The sequence below is a fragment of the Piliocolobus tephrosceles genome, chromosome 3 (assembly GCF_002776525.5).
Source record: "Piliocolobus tephrosceles isolate RC106 chromosome 3, ASM277652v3, whole genome shotgun sequence".
In the NCBI taxonomy this organism is placed as follows: domain Eukaryota; kingdom Metazoa; phylum Chordata; class Mammalia; order Primates; family Cercopithecidae; genus Piliocolobus; species Piliocolobus tephrosceles.
The window spans coordinates 78,637,208-78,663,413 of record NC_045436.1 but is presented as its reverse complement, the minus strand read 5'-3'; the positions used below and the strand labels follow the sequence as shown (position 1 = coordinate 78,663,413).

Sequence of the window (26,206 nt, the reverse complement as noted above, 5' to 3'; positions counted from 1 at the left end):
CTCCTGAGTAGCTGAGATTACAGGCATGTGCCACCATGCCTGACTGATTTTTGTATTTTCAGTAGAGACAGAGTTTCACCATGTTAGTCAGGCTGGTCTCAAACTCCTCATCTCAGGTAATCCTCCTGCCTCGGCTTCCCAAAGTGCTGGGATTACAGGCGTGAGCCACTGCACCTGGCCTGTTAATTCTATCTACTTTAAAACGTAGTAGAGCTAAGCCCACTAGACATAAGCTTTTATTAATCACTTCTGATATTCAGGTAAACCAAAACATATGAACAGGCAATGACTTTGAGTTCTTATACAGCCTCAATTATGTGTTAGTCAACTCAAGTATCCATTATGTACTCAATAATAGGTATGACACAGCTCTGGACCTCAGTAACACTATAAGCAGACAGGCACAGGCAGCCTGCATACACTCCTTTTCCAGGTGTCAACATTATTTAAAAGCATGAGAAATAGTAATGAGACAGTGTCTTCTTCACTAGAACCTTGGGAATCTGCTAGATTTCTTCATCTCTATTTGTTGTATTAGTAGCCGAACTGTGCAAAAACAAGGTCTTGAGAAATGATAGCACAGTATCTTAGAGGGAAAGGAAATGTAGGATGCCAGCGTGGGGACAAATTTCTGATTGCCAGTGACTGTTGTGAGCATAACAATAATTTCATGAATATTAAATCCTCTATTGACGGCAGCTGCAGTTGTAAAGGAAAAAAAAAAAGGTCCTGATCATTTAAAACCACACTGGTGTACATCATAATCAAAGTAAACATAAGAAAAAAATTTAAACTTTGCTAAAAAAAAAAAAAACAAAAAAAAGGAGAAGCAGCTGATCTTTAGGAAGGCATGCGGTTGCTTATTATGAATCATTTCTAGAGTCCAGTGCATTTTCAAAGCCGGTTACAGTCATTACAAAGCACACCCTTGTGAGGTAAGTGTATCATCACCTTTGTTTCATAAATAAAAAAGGTGAGGCGCCGAACCACTAAGTCACTCGCCTAAGGAGAATGAGTCAACGTCAAGAGGCATAGTTGACCCTGCCTAACGACTCCAGACCATCAGTCCAGGGCTTAGTCAGCGGGGCCGGAGTGGCTTCCCTGGCTGGCACCTGGACTTAGGCTATTTCTGTGCACGTTAAAGCAGACTATTGGAACGGTTGCACAGAACTTCCAAGTAATTTTTACTGCCACCTAAGATTTAGCCCTGAGGTCTTAATTTCAGGATTTGGGACAGTAAAAGCTGTCGTCCCCTCCCCCTCATCCAGCCGGTGGCAAGCGGGTACTGCGGGCGGTTCCGTCCGTCCTCTTTCGCAGAAATGGCAACGAACGACCACCAGCATTAGCGGAGTCAGGGGACGTGGAAGGGTTGATTGCCTAAACGACTCTGCATCGCCGCCACTTTTTGAAACTAAGAGAAAATGGTGGGAGGTCAAAAGAAAACTAAATAAACACACAAGCAACTTTTCCTGGGACCTCAACTAAGCAAATGAAGCCTTATTGTGTGTGCTGAGCCTGCAGTTCCCAACCTTCCGCGGAAGATGGGAGGACAGGGCGACAAAGGGCACAGTAGGCATGCCTGGCAGTAAGTGTGACCGCAGCTATCCAGGAGGAAGAGCAGAGGACTGAAACCACCCTCCAGCAAGCGAGCGTCCGCCGCGTTGAGAACCGCGCACCCTACCCATCAGCCACGTGACCAGTCCTTTTTTAAAAAAAATTTGCCTTAAAAAAAAAAAAAAGTGGGAGAGAGACTCCACTTCCCAGAAGCCTCTCGTTACCCACGCAGCCGCAGTCTTGCGCAGGCGCCGCCAGGGCCAAACGGACACGTCCGTCACGTGGCCAGTAGCTGGCCAATCCGGTTTGAATCTCAATTTTTTCCTCTTACCCCCCCTTCTGGAGCGGTTGTGCGATCAGATCGATCTAAGATGGCGACTGTCGAACCGGTGAGTATTGCCTTGGCCCCCACCCCCACGGGTCCCCGCGCTCCGTCCCCCTTCTAACTGGGGGACTCCGCGGGACTGCGTTCCCGGCGCGCACTCTACCCCTTGCCGCCCCCTCCCCCTCATGTTGGACCTGACCTCCCGCGGACAAGTGGGGACGTCCCGGAGGCTGGCCGAGGCGGCGTGTAGCGCACACTTTCTGGTGGGGGCCCGAGAACTGGGGGAGCGGTGTGGGGGAGGGGCGGCATGGCGCCTCCTGCGGAGCCGCGAGGTGTCTACAGGCTGGAGGGTAGCTGGGGTTCTGGGCTAGTTGTGTGGGGATGGTGTCTTAGTGATGGGAAGGCGCGGGGCCGGCTCCCAGCGAGCACTGGGATCCGCAGGCAGGGTGGGCGGCGAGTTGGCCTGGAGTGAGATGGAGGAGGGAGCCCTGGGGCAGCCTTTCTCTCCCTCCAGAGCCCCAGCCCCCGGGTGCGGGGCGCGCGCACGTCTTCCTTAGACCGGTGGACTGTGGAGCCGGTGGGCGAGTGTTGCCGGAGGGTGGGTTAGGCGGGAGTGGTACCGCGGCACGCGCGGAGGAGCTTCGACCTCGCTTAAGGAGTTGAGAGGGGCGAGCGCCTGTTAATCCAGCGCGCCGGAGTGTTGCCGGTGTTTGCGCCAGGGGAGGCGAGAAAGGTTGGGGTGAGAAAGAACACTCGAGTGTCACGGTGAAGCTCTCCAAGTAGAATGAGGGATGGTGGTGGTGAGAAGGGGTATCACATTGTCCTCGCCCCTCCATGCTTGGGACTGGGCTGTCATGGAGGAGAGAAGGGGGAGGAGCGAGGCCTACAGATCGCTGTAGCCGGTCGGCTTGCCGGCCGGACCTGCTGCATTTCACACGCGCGGACTTCCATTCATTCATCCTTTTCGCGCAGTGCGCACGCCTCAGAGAATGCGAATGGGGCTAGATCCCTCTGTTCTTCCGAGTCTTTATCTCCTGGAAGATTTCTGAGACGCAGTTTATCGGAAATATAAACTTTTACATTTACTTTTCCATTTGATTTTTTTTTTCTCTATGCTACAGGCTTTCCTTTCAATTTAGGCACCATTTTAAACTTAAGCAAGCTGGTCCCAGGGTAGGTTTGTAGTTAATCTTTAAGCAGAGGGTATATTTTTCATAATTTGAGTTTGCCAGGACTGGCTCACTGAAACTTCTGGGCTCTGTTGCCTTTTCAGAAATGACACAACTAAGTGAAGGTATCTTGGGTGCATAATGGAGTTTATTAGCAATCAGAAAACCTTTCACACTCTGGAACCAGCTCTAGACCTTGGTTGCCAGATACTTTTGTGTATCTTTTCATGGTAGCTTGTGGTTTCGCTAATGGTTTACCAGTTTGCTTTGACTTTTAAAGATTTTTTTTTTTTTTGAGATGGAGTCTTGCTCTGTCGCCCGGGCTGGAGTGCAGTGGCGTGATCCTCGACTCACTGCAACCTCCGCCTCCCGGGTTCAAGCGATTCTCCTGCTTCAGCTTCCTGAGTAGCTGGGATTACAGGCGCGCGCTACCTTGCCCGGCTAATTTTTGTATTTTTAGTAGAGACGGGATTCCACCATGTTGGCCAGGCTGGTCTCAAACCCCTGACCTCAAGTGATCCTCCCACCTCGGCCTCCCAAAGTGCTGGGATTACAGGCGTGAGCCACCGCGCCCAGCACTTTTAAAGACTTTAGTGAAACAATTTCAAAAACTCTTACAGACTACACAAAGGCTTATTTTTCATTGCGTTGGTGTAAACTAACTATCCTTACCTTTTTTTCAGAATTCAAGGCAGCGTTTCTGCTTGCTTGCTTGCTTGTGTTTTTATTGGCACCAGTTTTCATTTATGTTCCTGGGAATTAGATTGAAAAACTCTTAAGTTGTTGCTACAGATAACTGACTTTAGAACATTAATGTTACATAACACTAATGAAGGATAGGTATGTAAAATATACATTTTAAACCCCTTTTACAGGTTCAGATGTCCACTTTTGTCTAGATCTGTTCCTACCCTACTATACTAGTGTCAGTAAAAAGCATTACATCTGGTAATAGGGGCAAGGCTACAAGACTGTAAACTATAAAATAATAAGGAATTCTGTGAAGTTTCTGTCACATTTAGGTCCCTTGAGTTTTGCAGAGTTTATGCAGTTTTATTTCAGGAGCACAGAACAGAACTGCAAAGTGATGAAGGACTATATTTTGAGTTAGTAAATATTAATAGCTCCTGATATATACAGGGTGTTGTACCAAGTGTTCTTTAGGATACAAAGTTATACAAGATGTGACTCTATACCTTGTTGAATGTAAACCCTTAAGGAACTTAATTCCTAGGGATGTGGTCAGTGATACAGTATTTGTTCTGATGCAGACTTTGGGAGATTTGGATGTTACCTTTAAATTTGGGGAGTAGGGGAACCTAAAAACAAAGTGTGCGAAGGTGGAAACCAAAGTATTTTGAGAATATATAAAATAGTATCGAAGTGTTTATTTTTATTGAGAAATGAATTTTTTTTTTTTTTTTTTTTTGAGAGTGAGTTTTGCTCTTGTTGCCCAGGCTGGAGTGTAATGGCACGATCTTGGCTCACCGCAGCCTCCGCCTCCTGGGTTCAAGCAATTCTCCTGCCTCAGCCTCCCGAGTAGCTGGGATTACAGGCATGTGCCACCACGCCTGGCTAATTTTGTACTTTTAGTAGAGACGGGGTTTCTCCATGTTGATTAGGCTGGTCTTCAACTCCCGACCTTGGGTGATCCGCCTGTCTTGGCCTCCCAAAATGCTGGGATTACAGGTGTGAGCTACTGCGCCCAGCCTGAAAAATTTTAGTACTTTCAATAAACCCTTGTCCACAGGTTAGTTATGTAGAATTATTTTCAACAGTCTTAAATAGTTTGGATTTTGTGTGTAGAGGGTGGAGGGTGGAGGGTCTTGCTCTGTTGCTGGGGCTGGAGTGCAGTGGTGTGATCATAGCTTACTGCAGCCTCACACTCCTGGGCTCAAGAGATGCTCCCATTTCAGCCTCTCGTGTAGCAGGCACTACAGGCGCGGGCCACTACGCCTGGATAATTTTAAAACTTTTTGTAGAGATGGAATCTCGCGATGGTTACCCAGGCTGGTCTCAAACTCCTGGACTCAAGTGATCCTCCCACCTTGCCCTCTCAATGTGTTGGGTTACAGGCGTGAGCCACCAAGCCTGGCCTGGATTTTTTTTTTGAAGCAACTGATTAGGATTGGATTGTGCTTGAGATACCCCTCCTGAAGGCTGTGAAAGTCATGTTTTTTCTTACTTCAGCTAGCTTGTGAGCTTCCATAATGCTTTTCTGCTGTGCATAATCATAAACACTTAAAAAGAGCCAATGGGATTTTCCTGCTTATCCCATCATTCATAGGTATCTGGATGAGTTTTTTCTATGGACATTGCATAAAATATAATTTTCAGTTTGATATTATTGTGTGGTTTTCTCTTTGTATGAGTTCAGTTACATGAAGATGTGACCCACAAATATTAAATTTGTTGAGAAGCTTGAAAGGGAAAATTAAGGGAAACATTTTACCTCTTAACGGATAATTTGGCAAAAATTTGAACATTAGGACAAACAATACTCTGCTGTTACTCTGTTGGCATTTGAATTGTGGCTGGGTCAAAATTAGATTTAATATTAGTCTGTGAAAATGGCAAGGCCATGTTACCTCCAGTGGGTCGTGTTTCTTTGTAGCTTTATCTTCATTCTACATCCTTCATTATTAGAATTTAAAAAGTTTTTTTGACTTGTTCCTTTTGAGGTAAGAGATTAATTTTGGTTTCTTTAGCTTAATTGAGGGTATATAATTTTACTTGTTTTTACATTGTAGCTCTTGAATTTTTTAAAACCACACTAATTTCGTTAAGTGAATCAATTTGGACAATCAGCTGATCTAATGCTTCCTTTTTTATACTTTGGAAACATGCTCTGTGCTACATAGTTTATTAATAAGAGTAAATAGGGCTTAAATACATGTTAACAAATATATGTTGTGCCATATAATTCATATTAATGAACTATTGAATGCCAACCAGACTCTGCAAATTAGTGGGCTTTTTGCTTAATGAAAGAAACTGCTATATCAAAATTCCTCGATAATCCATGTAAATTTGGCGCTGGTGTTCATATTCCACATTTCTTCAATTAAAAGAAAAAAATATACTGGCTGGGTACAGTGGCTCACGCCTGTAATCTCAGCATTTTGGGAGGCCAAGGCAGGTGGGGATCACTTGAGGTCAGGTGTTCAAGACCAGCCTGGCCAACGTGGTGAAACCCTGTCTCTACTAAAAATACAAAAATTAGCCAGGCATGGTGGCAGGCACCTGTAATCCCAGCTACTGGGGAGGCTGAGGCAGGAGAATCACTTGAACCTGGAGGTGGAGGTTGCAGTGAGCTGAGATGGTGCCACTGTACTCCAGCCTGGGCGACAGAGCAAGACTCCATCAAAAAGAAAAACAAACAAACAGATGAACAAATTTCATACTTCATTTTATAATCTGAGTTAATCAGCATGATTATTAGACTTAGAGAAATTCAATGTAGACACACAGTTTACACACAGAAGTGGCAGAAGGGATAATATGCAAAATGAATTATATAAGTTTACTCTAATTTGGACAGAAAACTGTAGGGAGAAAACATTTAAGTAAAATACTGTTTAATTTACATAAAGTTAAGAATATGGACCGGGTGTGGTGGCTCACACCTGTAATCCCAGCACTGTGGGAGGCCAAGGCAAAATCACCAGGTCAGTAGTTCGAGACCAGCCTGATCAACATGGTGAAACCCCATCTCTACTAAAAATACAAAACTTAGCTGGGCGTGGTGATGCCTGCCTGTAATCCCAGCTACTCAAGATGCTGAGGCAGAGGTGCTTGAACTCGGGAGGCGGAGGTTGTAGTGAGCTGAGATTGTACCACTGCACTCCAACCTGAGTGACAGAGTAAGACTCTGTCTCAAAAAAAAAAAAAAGGTTTCCTTAATCTATTAGTACTGTTGAGTAGCACCATCTTAGTCATAGAGACTTTTTGGAGGAGTGGAAATGAGCATGGGTTGTAGTCTTATTTTAATACCTGAGTGATCTTGAAGACTGAAATTTCTAAGTCAGCTGAAAGTTGGAATAAGATATCTTACAGTTTTTTCGATATTTTTGTTGTTGTTGTTTTTGAGACGGAGTTTCACTCTTCTTGCCCAGGCTGGAGTGCAGTGGCACAATCTCGGCTCACTACAACCTCCACCTCTTGGGTTCAAGTGAGGAGGTGCCTCCCTAGAAGCTGGGATTACAGGCATGCACCACCACGCCCGGCCATTTTGTATTTTTAGTAGAGACAGGTTTTCTCCATGTTGGTCAGGCTGGTCTTGAACTCCCTACCTCAGGTGATCAGACTTCCGCGGCCTCCCAGAGTGTTGGGATTACAGGCATGAGCCACCATGCTCGGTCGATTTCAATTTTTTTTTTTTTTTTCTTGAGATGGAGTCTTGCTCTGTCACCTAGGCTGGAGTGCAGTGGCGCAATCTCGGCTCACTGCAAGCTCTGCCTGCCGGGTTCACGCCATTCTCCTGCCTCAGCCTCCCGAGTAGCTGGGACTACAGGTGCCTGCCACTACGCACGGCTTATTTTTTTGTATTTTTAGTAGAGATGGGGTTTCACCGTGTTAGCCAGGATGGTCCCGATCTCCTGATCTCGTGATCCGTCCGTCTCGGCCTCCCAAAGTGCTGGGATTACAGGCTTGAGCCACCACGACCGGCCCGATTTCGATTTTTAAATGCATTATTCAAAGGTGACAGTTTGTCAGCTGTGAGGGACTAAAGTTGACATTCCACGAATGTTTTACATTCATGTATATTCATGGATTTATATACTATTTTCCCTCTTTTCTAGGAAATTCACATTGCTGCTTTTAAATTATTAATCCTTAGCCATTAGCAAGAAATACAAAGTCTGTGACTCACAATCCTCAGATGTTCTTCCGACTCCTATCCCTACCATAAAAATCACTAGTGTTCCTTCAAAAGTCCCTAATTGTGTCTCCAGAAAAAGAAAGGGGCTGGGCTTGGTGGCTCATACATGTAATCTGAGGCTTTGAGAGATGAAGACAGGAGGATCACTTGAGTCCGGAGACCAGCCTGGCCAACATGGCAAGACCCTGTCTCTCCAAAAAATTAAAAAATTAGCTGGATGTGGTGGTGCGCCTCTGTGTCCTAGCCACTCAGGAGGCTGAAATGGGAGGATCCCTTGAGCCCGGGAGGTCAAAGCTGCAGTGAGCTATGATCACACCACTGCACTCCAGCCTGGGTGACAGAAAGAGACCCTATCTCACCAAAAAGAAAAAGAAAAGGATTCTTGTGTGTGTGTACAAGTGTGTGTGTGTATGTCTAAAATACTAATAGTCATTTCTGGGCACTTCTGGAACCTGAGAATGTGGTCAAAAATATAAGTGTTGTTGTTTTGTTTTGTTTTTCCTTTCCCCAGTTGGAATTTTTGATATATTATTCCATAGAAACAATAGGAAAATGGGCCAGGTGTGGTGGCTCACGCTTGTAATCCCAGCACTTTGGGAGGCCAAGGTGGGCAGATCACCTGAGGTCGGGAGTTCGAGACCAGCCTGACCAGCATGGAGAAACCCTGTCTCTACTTTAAAAAATTACAAAATAAGCTGGGTATGGTGGCACATGCCTGTAATCCCAGCTTCTCGGGAGGCTGAGGCAGAAGAATCGCTTGAACCTGGGAGGTGGAGGTTGCCGTGAGCCAAGATCTGCTATTGCACTCCAGCCTGGGCAAGAAGAGCGAAACTCCGTCTCATTTAAAAAGAAAAAAAAGAAACAATAGGAAAATGAAGTTTAGTCATACTATATTCAGTGAGTTTCTGTGGAATCATTAAAAATCTAGCCAGCATTGGATTTATAGGGATATGGAATTAAGGGTATGGATTTATAGTTGCAAACAACTAATTACAAATAAATTCGTATAAACATACCTTGTTTGTAACAGCTATTTTTAATGCAGAAAGATCGTTATTTGTAATTGCTACACATAGCACTTATTCTATGTTAAGTACCACACTAAATGCTTTACCATATATTAACTCATTCAATTCTTAACAGTACAGATGAAGTCATTATGTGACTAACTTGCTCCAAGTGGTGGGGTGGAGTTTAAACTAAAGCAGCGGAAGTGCAGAGTGTATGTTCTTAACCATTGCACTGTCTTTCCAGTAGGCATGTAATGTTCTTTGCTTGGGTGACTTCAGAAGGGGAGATGAGTTTTGATAAGCTTACTATGTGTTTTGCTACAGCTATAAAATAAAATGTGTGGACATTTATTTTTAGGCCCCGTTATATTACAATGTGAGATAACAAAAACATATAATCTTGAGGACTAAACCAAGCAATTACACCAATCGTATTTTAGTAACTGATTGAAAACTTTGTGGATAAATTTCTAAAGAAAGCTGATGGACACTTACTTTCTCCCCCTTTCTAATTTGATTTCTGGCATTTGCTAGTTTGTATGATTTCTCAGTTAAAATATTTTGCTAGTGAAAAAAGTTTTAGTACTTTTTTTTTTTTGAGATGGAGTCTCACTCTGTTGCTCAGGCTGGAGTGCAGTGGCGCGATCTCGGCTCACTGCAAGCTCCCCACCACCCCCCGCCCCCGGGCTTCATGCCATTCTTCTGCCTCAGCCTCCCGAGTAGCTGGGACTATAGGCGCCCACCACCACGCCCGGCTAATTTTTTTTGTATTTTTAGTAGAGAAGGGGTTTCACCATGTTTAGTAGAGAAGGGATTTCACCAGGATGGTCTCGATCTCCTGACCTCGTGATCCACCCGTCTCGGCCTCCCAAAGTGCTGGGATTACAGGCGTGAGCCACCGTGCCCCGCCGTTTTAGTACATTTTTTAAAGTTTGTGAATTTTGGATTTATTCTAGACTCATCTACCTTAGTACTTTTAGTAATTTTGGTGGTAGGTCTGGCAAAGGGTAAAACAGTTGTTTTGAAAAAGTTTAAGCTAAAATGTGCACATACATGTTTCTTTGTGTGTTTTAAGCTTGTTACTACAAAATGTTATACAGAAATTAGTTGTAATATTTTTTTCTGTGCTCTGCTCATTACTGTCATTGTAATCTCTACTGAAAATACAAAAATTAGCCGAGCGTGGTCGCGGGTGCCTGTAGTGCCAGTGACTCGGGAGGCTGAGGCAAGAGAATTGCTTGAATCTGGGAGGTGGAGGTTGCAGTGGGCTGAGATGATGCCATTGCACTCCATTACTGTCATTGTAATGAGCAGAGCACAGAAGAAAAGATTACAACTAATTTTGATATATATGTCAACATATATATATATTAGTATTGCCACAAAACTTCGTATGGGGCAGTAGCCTATGTTGGCACAAAATCTAGTCAGAAGTATTAACTAAGGCAAGAAAGTTTGATATTTTAATTGATAAATACACATTTTTTTCTTACAGTTATTTTTCTAATGAATAAATGAATACTTTATAGGTGAGGAATTCATATTTCAAGTGATTTTTAACTTTCTGCCACGGTCACATAGTTCCTTAAGTGTTACAATATAAAGTTTTGGTTGCTGCAAAAGCAATAGCACTTGAATATAAAATTTTAAAAAAAATTTTAGCAAGCAAGTTCGTTTTATAGAACTCATATTTAACATAAGTGAGAGAGAACTCAAACCTGAGCCTCAAGCTTTATTACTATCTTGTGTAAAAAGAGGAACAAATTCAACCAAAACTAAAATCCATCTTTACCTTCAGTAAAACTTGTGTTTGGGTTGATACGGATGCATAGGTACGCAGATAAGTGTAAAATTCTAATTCTGAAAGAATATACCAGATGGTTTATAGATGGTGGGATTAGGAATGTTAGATTTTTTTCATTTGAACTGGTACACTTTGTTACCATGTTGTGGATTGTAAAATCTCTTTTGGATGTTGGTTTGTAGATCATGATATTTAGCTTTTCTTTTTTGTTTTTTTTCCTTGACTTAGTTACACTCTCATGGTCCAAAATAGCAATTTGGTAAAGCCTGTAGCCCCTATCTTAGAATGTTTTAAACTGTAGGCCAGGCACAGTGGTTCGTGCTTGTAATCCCAACACTTTGGGAGGCTGAGGCGGGCGGATCACCTGACATCAGTAGTTTGAGACCAGCCTGGCCAAAATGGTGAAATCTCATCTCTACTAAAAATACAAAAATTGACCAAGCGTGTTTGTGGGTGCCCGTAGTCCCGCTATTCGGGAGGCTGAGGCAAGAGAGTTGCTTGAACCTGGGAGGTGGAGGTTGCAGCGAGCCGAGATGGTGCCATTGCACTCCAGCCTGGGCAACAAGAGTGAAACTCCGTCTCAAAAAAAAAAAAAAAAAAAAGAATGTTTTAGCATGTATTACATAAAATATATAGGTTTACAAAGGAAACCAATTATACTGAAGTACAACAAGGATTGAATTAGCATGAATCATATTAAGGACATTATCTGGCACAGGCTAAGTTCTGTTTAATGTGAAAAACCTATCTCCTGTCTGTCTTCCCCAGCCACCTCATTCCCCTTTCCAAATTGCCCAGTTGCAGTTTTTTGAGGATTCTACTAGAAAAAGGCTGTCCAGGAGAATTTTCTGAGGTAATGGAAAGGGTCTTTTTCACTGTCCAATACAGTAGCCACTACATGGTAATTGAGCATTTGGATATTGTGGCTTCTGCAACCAAGGAAATACGTTTTAAACTTTATTTAATATTAATAATTAACCACATGTAGGTAATAACCACCAAATTGTGCAGTATGGTCTCAGAATCTAGAAATTCTGGCCAGGCATGGTGGCTCACGCCTGTAATCCCAGCACTTTTGGAGGCCGTGGTAGGTGGATCACTTGAGGTCAGGAGTTTGAGACCAGCCTGGCCAACATGGTGAAACCCTATCTCTACTAAAAATACAAAAATTTGCTGGGTGTGGTGGCATGTGCCTGTATTCCCAGCTCCTTGGGAGACTGAGACAGGAGAATCACTTGAACCTGGGAGGCAGAGGTTGCAGTGAGTCAAGATTGCGCCACTGCATTCCAGCCTGGGTGATAGAGTAAGACTCCATCTCAAAAAAAAGAAAGAGGCTGGGCGCGGCGGCTCAAGCCTGTAATCCCAGCACTTTGGGAGGCTGAGACGGGTGGATCATGAGGTCAGGAGATCGAGACCATCCTGGCTAACAGGTGAAACCCCGTCTCTACTAAAAAAAAAAAACAAAAACTAGCCAGGCGAGGAGGCGGGCGCCTGTAGTCCCAGCTAGTCAGGAGGCTGAGGGAGGCGAATGTCGTAAACCCGGGAGGCGGAGCTTGCAGTGAGCTGAGATCTGGCCACTGCACTCCAGCCTGGGCGACAGAGTGAGACTCCGTCTCAAAAAAAAAAAAAAAAAGAAAGAATCCAGAAATTCTGGTGTGTGCAAACGTATGTATGCATATTGTATTTAGTTCAACTTTATAAGGTGTAACTGTGTATGTCCAATTTTGTTAGATACATTATTCTGTCCTAGAAAAGCTTCTTGTTGCTTTGTATTTTAATCTTTCAAAGACAGTTATTTACTCTTGTATAGAATTAGAATTATTCTGTGGGTTAATTTTTTTTTTTTTTTGCTAGTCTTTTTTTGTTTTTGTTTTTGTTTTGAGATGGAGTCTCACTCTGTTGTCAGGCTGGAGTACAGTGGCATGATCTCGGCTCACTGCAACCTCCACCTCACAGGTTCAGATGACTCCTGCCTCAGCCTCCCGAGTAGCTGGGACTACAGGCGTGTGCCACCACTGCCAACTAATTTTTGTATTTTTAGTAGAGACAGCATTTCACCGTGTTGGCCAGGATGGTCTTGATCTCTTGACCTCATGATCTGCCTGCCTCAGCCTCCCAAAGTGCTGGGATTACAGGCAAGAGCCACCACACCCGACGTTTTTGCTAGTTTTTTAAATGTGTGTGTAAATAGGCAGTACTTTACGTTGTTCAAAACTCAAGTCTTATGCAAAAGTAGTCTCCTCAGTTTGATCTCTGTCCAGGCAGATGACCTAGAGACAACCAGCATTGTCAATTGTTTAACTTTATTTAATAGAGATTTGTGCATATACAGCAAATACGTATATTTGTATAAAGTAAATAGTAGCCAGCTCTGTGCACTTTTCTGGCACATTGTGTTTTTTCACTTAATATGTCTTGTAGAGCATTACATATCAACACATAAAGTTTTCACTTCTTTTTTCTGATGGTATATATTATACTATATGGTTTTAACATAGTCATTTCTATATTAATATTTAGGTCATTTCCAACCATTTACTATTTCAAACATTACTGGGATGAATGAACTTTTCCCTGTATCATTCCATACATGAGATAGTATATCTACAAAGTAGATGTTTCGACAACAAATTGAAAGATTTTAAACTCTGTTGGTCAGATAAAACACTTTTGCAACTATAGTTGGTTTCCCAGCTACAATTTTTTTTAGCGCTCCTCCTTTTTTCAAAATAATGAAATGTTTATATGTAAAAATGAAGTATAAAATAGGTATGTAATTTTTCTTGTATCTTTAATTTTTTTTTTTTTTTCCCGAAATGGATCTTTGCTCTTGCCCGGGCTGGAGTACAATGATGCGATCTCAGCTCACTCCAACCTCCGCCTCCTGGGTTCAAGCAATTCTCCTGCCTCAGCCTCCCGAGGAGCTGGATTACAGGCGCCCGCCACCACGTCCAGCTAATTTTTTGTGTTTTTAGTAGAGACAGGGTTTCATCACGTTGGCCAGGCTGGTCTCGAACTCCTGATCTCAGGTAATCCACCCGCTTTGGCCTCCCAAAGTGCTGGGATTACAGGTGTGAGCCACCACGCCTGGCAAAAAAATTTTTTTTGAGCCAGGGTCTCACTGTTGCCCAGACTGGAGTGCAGTGGCGTGTTCTCTGCTCACTGCAACCTCCACCTCCCAGGTTGAAGCGATCCTCCTGCCTCAACCTCCTGAGTAGCTAGGAATAGAGGTGTGCACCTCCACACCCAGCTAATTTTTGCATTTTTAGTAATGATGGAGTTTCATCATGTTGACCAGGCTGGTTTCAAAACTCCTGGGCTCAAGCAATCCTACTGCCTTGGCCTTCCAAAGTGCTGTGATTACAGGTGTGACCCATCACACCTGGCCAGGTTTTAGAGTAGTAAATTGAAGACCTGTGTACCATGACCTAGGACATCATAGCAGCATTTCAGCTTTTTTTTAATACTCCGTGATCACATTATTGTATCTTTGGTCCCTCCTCCATCTTCTTTTCCGATTTTTGAGTCAAACATTCCCTTGCTTTTTGTTTTTTCTACAGTAATCTCCCACATATGTATCTTTCACCTATGTGTTTAGTTTTGAATAAACTAAAAAGCTAGATGTCTAAGGGAAAGACAGTATTGCCACTGTTGATGAAGGCTCATAAAAAATGATAATCTGAACACAGTTTCTGGTTTATAGTTTGGCTTAAGCTTCCTAGAATTTCTACTAGAGCCCTTTTTGGGGAAAGCAGTGGTCATGATCATGAACATGTCCTGGGAAACATAGGATTTATAGTTGTTATCTGGTGAGGCTGTTTTGTGGGCCAGGCAAAGAATCTTCAGTAAGAGAGTGGTCTTTGGGAATATGCTGCTCTGTATCTTGTTTTAAGATTGAATTAAAGCTGAGCTCTTCTGGTGTAAAGTTATCTAATATGATTAGCAGGACATAAAGGAGAGAAGTGGAACTTCATGAACACGTGGTCAGGCAGAGATAATAGTCTGGGCTGGACACTTGAGCATTTGGGTTTTGTGTGTGTGTGTGTGTGTGTGTGTGTGTGTGTGTGTGTGTTTAGAAAAGGTAGAATAATAGGCATTTTAATCGTAACAGCCATTAAATCACATTGCTCCAATCACATTCACCTGAATCACACTGCTCCAGTCTGGACTGTTGCCCTTTGTATATGGTAAAGATTTGTCTTCCCTGGATCTCCTTTTACCATGTTCCTGATTCTTTCATTTGACTTTTGTTTCCCACCCTTCCATTTGCTGTGCCCTTTATCTTCTATTATTTGGTTTCTTGTCTCACTTGGGTGGGCCACCTCTTCAGTTTTTTGAGAAAAAGTACATAGTAAAAAAATTTTTTTTTTTTTTTTTTTTTTGAGACGGAGTCTTGCTCTGCCACCCAGGCTGGAGTGCAGTGGCCGGATCTCAGCTCACTGCAAGCTCCGCCTCCTGGGTTCACGCCATTCTCCTGTCTCAGCCTCCCGAGTAGCTGGGACTACAGGCACCCGCCTCGTCGCCCGGCTAGTTTTTTGTATTTTCTATTAGAGACGGGGTTTCACCGTATTAGCCAGGATGGTCTCGATCTCCTGACCTCGTGATCCGCCCATCTTGGCCTCCCAAAGTGCTGGGATTACAGGCTTGAGCCACCGCGCCCGGCAAAAAAATTTTTGAGACCTTGAATATTAAGTGTCATACCTGTAGTTTGGCTGGACATAGAATTCTTCAGGATTCTGAAGTCATGTTTCATGGACTTCTGTTGTAGCTGCTGATGAGTCTGAAATTATTCTGGTAGCTAAAAATTACTTTTTAGTGTGATCTGTTCATCTCTCATCCTCACTCCCTAGAATTTGTAGACTCTTTCTTGTCCCTATTTCACGATGATATACCTTAGATAAGTTTGTTTTCATCATTGTACTGTGTACTTATTGGGTGTTTTTTTTTTTTTTTTTTTTTGGGAGATGGAGTCCCGCTCAGTCGCCCAGGCTGGAGTGCAGTGGCGTGATGATCTCAGCTCACTGCAAGCTCCGCCTCTGGGTTCACGCCATTCTCCTGCCTCAGCCTCCCAAGTAGCTGGGACTACAGGCATCCGCCGCCATGCCTGGCTAATTTTTTGCATTTTTAGTAGAGACGGGGTTTCACTGTGTTAACCAGGATGGTCTTGATCTCCTGACCTCGTGATCCTCCCGCCTTGGCCTCCCAAAGTGCTGGGATTACAGGCGTGAGCCACCGCGCCTGGCCTTATTGGGCGTTTTAAAATGGCAACTCATGTCTATCACTTCTCATAGGTTTATTAGTGATTCTCCTCTCTTTTCTCTTTGAAACAGTTGCTCAGATATTAGATCTCTTGGATTAGTTCTCTGGGAAATTTCATTTATTTTTCAACCTTCATTTTAAATTTCCATTCATTTTGAAATTCCAGGTATTTATTTTCTCCCTCCTGTCCTCCTTCCTTTTTTTTTTGTTCTCTGAATGTTCATTTTTATAGCTTCCTATAATTGTTATATACATGCAAAATCTTAACTTATTCCTTTGAGTATGTAGACATGTTTTTTTGAGACAGAGCCTCACTCTGTTGCCCAGGCTGGAGTGCAGTGGCACCATCTTGGCTCACTGTAACCTCTGCCTCCTAGGTTCAAGTGATTATCCCACCTCAGCCTAGCTGGGATTACAGGCACCAACCACCATACCCAGCTAATTTTTATGTTTTTAGTAGAGACGAGTTTTCACTGTGTTGGCCAGGCTGGTCTCAAACTCCTGACCTCGGGATCCGCCCGCCTTGGCCTCCCAAAGTGCTGGGATTACAGGCATGAGCAGAAGCAAAGTTTTAAAAAGGAAGAGCAAAGGTGAATGGGGAACTTACCATATCATGAAGAAAAACATTGTTAAAGGTAATGGCTGGGCGCAGTGACTCTGTAATACTAGCACTTTGGGAGGCTGAGGCAGGTGGATCACCTGAGGTCAGGAGTTCTAGATCAGCCTGGCCAACATGGCGAAAACCCATCTCTACTAAAAATACAAAAAATTAGTTGGACGTGGTGGTAGGTGCCTGTAATCCCAGCTACTTGGGAGGCTGAGGCAGGAGAATTACTTGAACCCAGAAAGTGGAGGTTGCAGTGAGCCAAGATTGCGCCGTTGCACTTCAGCCTGGGTGACAGAGCAAGATGCTGTCTAAAAAAAGAAAAAAAGAAATTTACAAAAATACGATATTGACGTAAGAAGGGATGGACAGATTATTGGAATACACTGAGCCGTCCAGGAGTAGTTTCAGATGTTTTTTTGGGCTTTAATATAACTTTGTTATAATACATTTGGAATATTTAGTTAGATCAGTGTGAAAAAAAAATCTGTAATCTCAACAACTAAGTGTTCTCTGAAAGTGAACTTTTTTTTTTTCGTTTTTAAACCATATACCTCTTCGTACCTTTTCGTTTTTCCCTTTAAATACTTAATTTTCAGCTGGGTGCAGTAGCTCATGCCTGAAACCTCAGTACTTTGGGAGGCTAAGGTGGGTGAATTGCTTAAGCCCAGGAGTTCAAGACCAACTTAGGCAACATGGTGAAACTCTGTCTCTACTAAAAATATTAATACAAAAATCTAGCCAGTTGTGGTGGCATGCGCCTGTAGTCCCAGCTACTCAGGAGGCTGAGGCGGGAGGATTGATTGAGCCCTGGAGGTCGAGACTGCAGTGAGCTGTGATTGTGCCACAGCACTGCAGCCTGGGTGTCAGAGTGAGACCCTGTCTCAAAAACTAACTACTTAATTTTCTTAGAGCAGTTTTAGGTTCAGAGCAAAATTGAGCAGAAATTACAGTTCCTGTAACTTACTTCTTGCCCCTGTGCAGGAACAGCTTTCCCACTGTCAACATCCTGCAACAGATGAACCTAAATTGACATTATTGTCACCCAAAGTTCATACTTTACATTAGGGTTCACTCTTGATGTTGTACATTCTGTGGGTTTTGCCAAATGTATAATGACATGTATCTACGATTATAATATCGTACAGAATAATTTTACTGCCCTAAAAATCCTCTCTGTTATGCTTGTTTATACCCTCGCCACCAACCACTGATCTTTTTGTCTTTTCCAGAATGTCACAGAGTTACAATCATACAGTACGTAGCCTTTTCAGCTTAGCTTCTTTCACTTAGTAATATGCATTTAAGTTCCTTGTATGTCTTTCTATGGCTTGATAACTCATTTTATTTTAGCACTCAGTAATGTTTCATTTTCTGGATGTACTACAGTTTATTTAGGACTTCTAAATATAGGTCAAAAGCACAAAAATAGTGCTTTTTTTTCCTTTTTCTTTCTTTCTTTCTTTTTTTTTTTTTTGAGACAGAGTCTTGCTCTGTTGCCAGGCTGGAGTGTAGTGGCGTGGTCTCGGCTCACTGCAGCCTCCTCCTCCTGGGTTCCAGAGATTCTCCCGCCTCAGCCTCCCAGGTACCTGGGATTACAGGCACACGCCATCACGCCTGGCTAATTTTTGTATTTTTAGTAGAGATGGGTTTCACCATGTTGGTCAGGCTGGTCTTAAACTCCTGACCTCGTGATCCGCCCACCTTGGCCTCTCGAAGTGCTGGGATTACAGGCATGAGCCACCGCGCCTGGCCTTTTTTTTTTTTAAAGTGCTCATTTTTATATGGTTCTGTAATCTGCTTTTCTCCACATTTGTATTAGTTTTAAAGTAATTCTTACAAACATGTTTAGTGCTTACATTATAAATGCCATGGTTTATCTGTTACCTTTTGGATATATCTGTTGATAGATGTATTGTCTCTTAGTAGAAGTCTGATTACTAGGTTAAATAATGTTAGGTCTTTTTATTTTAATTTTATTATTTTTCTATTTTGCCATTTAGCTTTGACTTGGAACTCAGTAGATCCTTTTACGTTTGGAAGCTTGATAGTTTATTAACTTAAACTAAGTAAATAGAAGGTTGTATTCCACTCTGTAATCCTGGGGACATAAGAAACTGACTATACCTGGTTTTGTAAATTTTTTTAAGGCATATGTTTCTTCAAAATATTTTCTTTTGAAAGGTGATTTTAAAACCTTAGTACATAAAAAGGCCGGCATGGTGGCTCACGCCTGTAATCCTAGCAATTTCGAAGGCTAAGGTAGGAGAATCACTTGAGGCCAAGAGTTTGAGACCAGGCTGAGCAATATAGTGAGACCTGTCTCTAAAAATTATCTGGGCATGGTGGCTCATGCCTGTAGTCCCAGCTATTCAAGAGCATCTCTTGAGCCTAGGAGTTTGAGACTGCAGTGAGCTATGATTGCATCCCTGTACTCCAGCCTAAGTTAACAGTGATACTCTCCTCTGAAGGCAAAAAAAAAAAAAAAAAGAAAAAGAAAAAGGAAAAAAAAATCTGTCGGATAAGAAGTTGTTACAGAAAACAAAATGACCTTGTTAAAGCTACAGTTTAAATTGAAATTATAACCTTTAACTTTTAAAAATGAACACATGTAATTTTTTTTTTTTTTTTTGGATATGGAGTTTTGCTCTGTTGCCCAGACTGGAATGCAGTGACGCTACCCTTGGCTCACTGCAACCTCTGCCTCCCAGGTTCAAGCAGTTCTCCTGAGTCAGCCTCCTGAGTAGCTGGGATTACGGGCACGTGCCACTATACCTGGCCACTATACCTTTGTATTTTTAGTAGAGACAGGGTTTCACCATGTTGGACCAGGCTGGTCTCGACCACCTGACCTCAGGTGATCCACCCATCTCGGCTTCCCAAAGTGTTGGGATTACAGGTGTGAGCCACTGCACCCGGCCAAACACATAGAATTTTAACAGTAACTGCTCATTTGTTTAAACTGTGACATGTAAAGATTGATTTTTTTAAAAAAAAAACTAGAATTTAATTAGTATCATGAAATTTTAGTTATGTTTTCTAAGTTTTAAAATGTATAAACATTTAAATAGCAGTTACATTCTTTAAAAGATTTGCCTTTCAAATACTTCCTATAAAGCTTTAAGGAATAATTGAAATGGAAATTACCGTGTTACTGCAGTCAACAGTTTTGTGCACTGGTACTAATGCCATTTTAATGTTGATATATTTTGAATCATTTTTTACTTTTGTATGATGTTCAACGTATGTAAATTTTTCTTTTTTTTTTTTTTTTGAGATGGAGTCTCGCTCTTTCACTATTCTGGAGTGCAATAGTGCGATCTCGGCTCACTGAAACTTCTGACTCCCTGGTTCAAGCGATTCTCCTGCCTCAGCCTCCTGAGTAGCTGGGATTACAGGCATGCACCACCACGCCCAGCTAATTTTTGTATTTTTTAGTAGAGGCTGGGTTTCACCATGTTGACCAGGATGGTCTCCATCTCCTGATCTCATGATCTGCCTGCGTTGGCCTCCCAAACTGTTGGGATGACAGGCATGAGCCACCATGCCTGGCCGTACATAAATTTTTCTTTTTCTTTTTTCTTTCTTTTTTTTTTGAGACGGAGTTTTGCTCTTGTTGCCCAGGCTGGAGTGCAGTGGCGCGATCTCAGCTCTCTGCAACTTCCCTCTCCCAGGTTCAAGTGATTCTCCTGCTTCAGCCTCCTGAGTAACCGGTATTACAGGCATGCGTCACCACGCCCGGCTAATTTTGTATTTTGGGTAGAGATGTGGGTTCATCAAGTTGGTCAGGTGGGTCTTGAACTCCTGACCTCGTGATCCACCTGCCTCTGCCTCCCAAAGTGCTGGGATTATATGCATGAGCCACCGTGCCTGGCCTATAAATTTTTCTAGTTATTTTAAATTATGAATCTTCTGGTAGCCTTTGGTTTAAATAGTACTGACGTTTAAATTTTATCATTAGCCTTATCATCCTAGTTCACACATCTGTTATTTCTTGTATCTGTGTTATCACCTCCCCAAACCCAAACTGAATTTGTGATGTTGGCTTAAGCTGCATAATATATGCAAAGTAATTTGATCAGTAGGTACATATTAGTGCTCCCTTAAGAATGTTCATTTAAAAAATTTATTTTAAAATATTAAAAGGTGCCCACAAGTCTTTCTTTTTTCTTTTCTTTCCTTTTTTTTTTTTTTGAGACAATGTTTCACTCTCGTTGCCCAGGCTGGAGTGCAGTGGCTTGATCTCAGCTCACTGCAACCTCTGCCTCCCGGGTTGTAGTGATTCTCTTGCCTCCACCTCCCGAGTAGCTGGGATTACAGGCATAAGCGCCACCACGCCCGGCTAATTTTGTATTTTTAGTAGAGACAGCGTTTCTCCATGTTGGTCAGGCTGGTCTCGAACTCCCAACCTCAGGTGCTCCACCCGCCTTGGCCTCCCAAAGTGCTGGGATTACAGGCGTGAGCCACCACGCCTGGCCTCCTACAATTCTTTCTAGTTGTTAAGAATATGCCGGGCGTGGTGGCTCACACCTGTAATCCCAGCCCTTTGAGAGGCTAAGGTGGGTGGATCACGGGGTCAGGAGTTCAAGACCAGTCTGGCCAAGATGGTAAAATCCCGTCTCTACTAAAAATATAAAAATTAGCCAGGCGTTGTGGTGGGCACCTGTAATCCCAGCTACTCGGGAGGCTGAGACAGGAGAATCACTACAACTCGGGAGACAGAAGTTGCAGTGAGCGGAGATCATGCCACTGCACTCCAGCCTGGGCAACAGGGCGAGACTCTGTCTCAAAGGGTTAAAAAAAAAAAAAAAAGTATGCATCCAAGTTTTAGACTGGGCGCGGTGGCTTATGCCTGTAATCCCAGCACTTTAGGAGGCCGAGGTGAGTGGATCACTTGAGGTCCGGAAGAGTTCAAGACCAGCCTAGCCAACATGGTTGAAACCACATCTCTACTAAAAATACAAAAAAATGAGCCAGGTGTGGTGGTGCATGCCTGTAGTCCCAGCTACTCGTGAGGCTGAGGCAAGAGAACTGCTTGAACACAGGAGGCGGAGGTTGCAGTGAGCCGAGATCATGCCACTGCACTCCAGCCTGTGTGACAGAGTGAGAATCTGTCTCAAAAAAAAAAAAGAATCTATCCAAGTTTAAAAATTGTTTATTTGAAGATCGAAAATGCAAGTGTGAACTGTTGGGATTTTTTTTAAATTAATATATTTAAGTATAGTTTACTGAGTATCCAGAAATATAAATCTTTAGCTATAGCTCAACAAACTTAGTCATCTCGATTCACTCGTGAGTTTAGTGCTACTTATTAATTTTGATCAAGTAATTAGGTTATTATTTAAATAAACAGCTATTGAATTTTTATAGTATTTTTGGACACTGCACAATTTGTACACATCATCACAACTCTTTCCTTTAGTAATCCAGCTACCAGTGATTTTTTGTTATTGTTTAGATGCCATTTTATATTAATTGAAAAGCACTTTAAGAAGTACTGTCTTTTGAATCATAATTGATACATGATGTCTCAGGGTCTTTTACATGAAAAAATTTTTTCCATGTGAGCAGTGTTTTAATGTTGAAAGATTTGTATTTTGCTAAATCTCCATGTGTTGTTTTTTTACTTCAACTTTCTAGGTTAAGGGAAGAGTACAAAAGTCATAGTTTTGATACTTTATTACAGATAAGGAAGACCTGCAAAATCCACAGCCACACTTTCATGAGTGATGCCATATTAGCTGGTATTCCTTTACTATAAATATATGTTTCAAAGCTAAAACCAAAACAGTTTAATAGAAGCAACTTTTCAGTGTTTTACCAAATTTTTTATTCCTTACAAGACAGGTGGTAAGACTATAGTTGTTCTTGTGTACTAGTTAATTAATTACACTAATTTACATATGGGAGGGTGCTGTGAGGAAATGCATGGTTTCTTGAAAAGAACTGCGGACTGACAGCCACCTCCTCCATTGTTACCCTGGCTCTGTGTCCCACCCTTCTCATGGTGCTTGAGGGACCATGGCTAATCCTGGCCTGAGACAAATTGAGATTACTGTGGTGAAGCAGTTGGTCAAAAAAAGTGAAGCATGATAAAGAAGCAAAACAAGAAGAAGAAGAAAAAAAAATGAAAGCTGAAGATGGTGCAAATGATGCCATTAAAAAGCAGGCAGAAATTCTGCGAGAATCCCAGGTGATAAGCTCTGATTGCCAGCACAGGTTGGAAGCTGCATAGTTCTTTGGCGGATGTTAGAAAGTGAAAAAGACTTGAAAGAAGCTGAGGAATATAAAGAACATTTAGTACTGGATTCAGTGAAGTTAGAAGCCTGAAACTTTTCTGTACAGGAAGTTTTTTGCATTAAATCATGGGGTCCAGTTTACGTTTCATTATTTTTAACCACTGCTGTGTGTTCAAGTGTGAAAACATGGTTCTTTTTATGTGATTGTATACATTTCTTTGCCTAATTTTTTTTTTTTTTTTTTGAGATGGAGTCTCACCCTGTCCACCAGGCTGGAGTGCAGTGGCGCTATCTCGGCTCACTGCAAGCGCCGCCTCCCGGGTTCCCGCCATTCTCCTGCCTCAGCCTCCTGAGTAGCTGGGACTACAGGCGCCCGCCACGGCACCTGGCTTTTTTTTGTATTTTTAGTAGAGACGGGGTTTCACTGTGGTCTCGATCTCCTGACCTTGTGATCCGCCCGCCTCGGCCTCCCAAAGTGCTGGGATTACAGGTGTGAGCCACCGCGCCCGGCCTCTTTGCCTAATTTAATATGTCAAATGAAGGACAAAACTGAGAACTGAGTGTATATTACAAAGGAACAGAAAAGTATGAAGTCTGTTTACATATTTCTATTAAATAATGTTCTCATTAATTTGTACACATAAAAGAGGTTTTTACTTACACTTACCTGTATATGTGAGATATTTGACCAGTAGGTCCTATTGTGCATAATAATACAAACTCACTGTATAGTTGCTTTTTTTTTTCCTGGTGGTGGATTTTTTTGTGTGTCTGGGAGGAAGGGTGAGTTGTACCATTCATGCCTCTTTTACTAGTTTACTGGCAGTCACATGCGTTGGCAAGATGAGCAAAGGTGTTGAGCCTGAGGCTGTAGAGCAGAGCACAGTGTATATTATGGATTTATGTTGCCTAGAAAGAGAATCTTTGTAACCACATAATTTATTATTCAATCCTGGCCACCTTTGGGAGTGAATGAGAGTTCTATTAACAATTACACTGAAACAACAAACAGGTAGAACTAGGACATGTGGTGTTCTTAGCCGTAAACCCTGGTAGTCCTGGATTTAAATGACATGTTTACTTTTCCAGGACTTCAGATTTGTCTGAAGAGTGGAGAGAATAATGGTTGTTTCACAGGATCATGAAGATTGACTAGACTGAGATGATTTATAGTATGTTGAGGTAGTATGTATGCAAATAATGTAGCACATGGCCTGGTAGTTGCTGCTTAGTAAATGTTACCTATCAAGTAAAAACTCATAGTTTGGATGAGGTGTGAGCTTTTCAAAATCATAAAGCACCACCCTTTTCTGTTCTTACTGTGTCTATCTATCCTTCGGCTCATTATTTCATACCTTTATTTAATATAGTGCCTTCAGTTTACTAGAACGTTGTGTTAGTACCTTGTAGAAATAATTGCAGCTGTCTTTGCCATATGTAGCATTTACATTTCTAGTATGGACACAGCTGGTCTTTCCAGTTCAGCTACAGAAAGTGAAGGAAGGGGGAATATAAGGAAGCGCTACTGAATATGGGTCACCAGTCGTGTTGTTACCCATTATTTGATGCTGTAGCATTGACTGAACACATTTATTTTGTGTCATCAGGAAGGGGGAGAGTGTTGGTATCAGAATTATTTAGGTGTGGTAACAGTCATCTGGGTAGTTATTTCTAAGTTAATCACGAGTTCTTTCTCTTTCCATATCCCCACTTACTGTGTATATGATTGGGGGTGTGGGGAAGGTCTGGTGTAAGGATTTGAGGATAGATAGAAATTATTGAACCAGGACAAAAATTTAGAGAGCATACCCTAGGTAGTTTAGGTTACTACTCTCTGTTCAGTATATTACTGGGATATGAATGTTAGTGATTTATCTTCTATTGTTCTTGAAAATTTCCTCATCTTAAAATTTGAAGGACTAGCCGAACTTCTTCCAGAGTTTGAAGTCTAGTTCAGTATGCCACATTTACTCAGCTCTTACCTTCCTGAACTCTTATATTAATGTCATCTCAAGTACTGATTGCTAATGGTAACTGACAGTTATTGATCACTTAAGTGCCAGACTCTTGGATTGTTGATTAAAACCTACACAGCACTTTTTACAAGGGAAGAAACTGATCCTTACGGGGGTTTTAAGGACTTGCCCTAGATCACTTAAATAATCCCTGTTGTTCTCTGAAAATTTTCTCCTATCATACTCGTCTTAAGACTTAAAGGACTCATCAAATTGGGGTTAGAGGTGGATCCAGACTGTGTTGTTGAGATACCCATTTGGCAATAAGGCTCCTAGTGCACCAGGGATTAGTAAACCTGGGATTGCTTTTTCTGTTATCAGAGGAAAACTGTGATAGTGAAGTCAGAGCCTGGTATACAGATACCTGGTATATATATAGATGGTATGTGAATAAATGTGCCTGATATATAATTTCTTTCTTCCTCTAGCCCCTTTTTTTGTGCTTTATTTTGATGCTTGATTTCAATGTCCTTTATACTATTCCTTGGTAATAAATAGTTCAGCTCAGTGTTACATTTTAGCCATTCATGAGGCCAAAGATAGGATGCCTTCATTACAGAAAAGGGGAAATATGGTATCTGGGAGTACCTTTAAAAGTAGGAAAAGTAGGTTTCCTCACTTGAATGTTACTTTAAAATGACTTTATATTGCATTAATCATTGTTCTGGGAGGAATACCTGTATCTACATATATCAGAAAAAATTTAGGACGGAGGAAAGTGATAAATATAATTTAAAAAATTTTTTTTCTTTCTAAAACAAATCATATAAAACAATTCAGCATAGTGTCTGGCCGTACAGTTTGCCCTGAATAAAAATTTGCAGAATGGCAAGCCAGGTAACCACTTAAAATTGTTAGCTACTTTATAAAAAGCAATCCTTATTTTGCATTTCCCATGTACCTGACAGTTTAAATGCTTTTGTTTTTTAATTCATTTAATCCCCATGGTGATCCTAGGAGATAAATGTCACAATGCCCATTTTAAGATGAGGAAATTGAGGCCACAAAAGTTACTTGCTCTGAATTTACAGCTGTGAATGGCAGAGCTGGGATTCCAACATGGGGAACATGGCTCTAGTGGGTGTGATCTGAAGCAGTGCATCTCATATTCTGACGACAAACTGGTTTGTGTTTGTTTTTAAATTTTCATTTAATTTAATTTTTTAGAGACAGAGTCTTACTCTGTCAGCCAGGCTGGAGTGCAGTGGTGCTGTCTCAGCTCACTACAGTCTTTGAACTCCTGGGCTCAAGTGGTGCTCCTCTTTTGGCCTCCTGGGCTCAAGAGATCCTCCTGCTTTGGCCTCCCAAGGTGTTGGGATTATAGGGATGAGCCACCATGCCTGGC

At 42.1% G+C, this 26,206-nt stretch overlaps 1 protein-coding gene and 1 pseudogene across 1 annotated transcript in view; both read left to right on the top strand.

Moving 5' to 3' along the window:
- The first annotated feature begins 399 nt into the window (after positions 1-399).
- The window catches only part of EIF4E (eukaryotic translation initiation factor 4E), a 52,781-nt gene continuing 26,974 nt past the window's right edge, over positions 400-26,206 (top strand). The window contains exon 1 of the mRNA XM_023190937.1: positions 400-1,943. Within this exon, the coding sequence (XP_023046705.1) occupies positions 1,926-1,943 (18 nt within the window). The 5' untranslated portion in view covers positions 400-1,925. The remainder of the gene's footprint in view (positions 1,944-26,206) is intronic.
- LOC111525510 lies at positions 22,629-22,937 on the top strand (annotated as a pseudogene).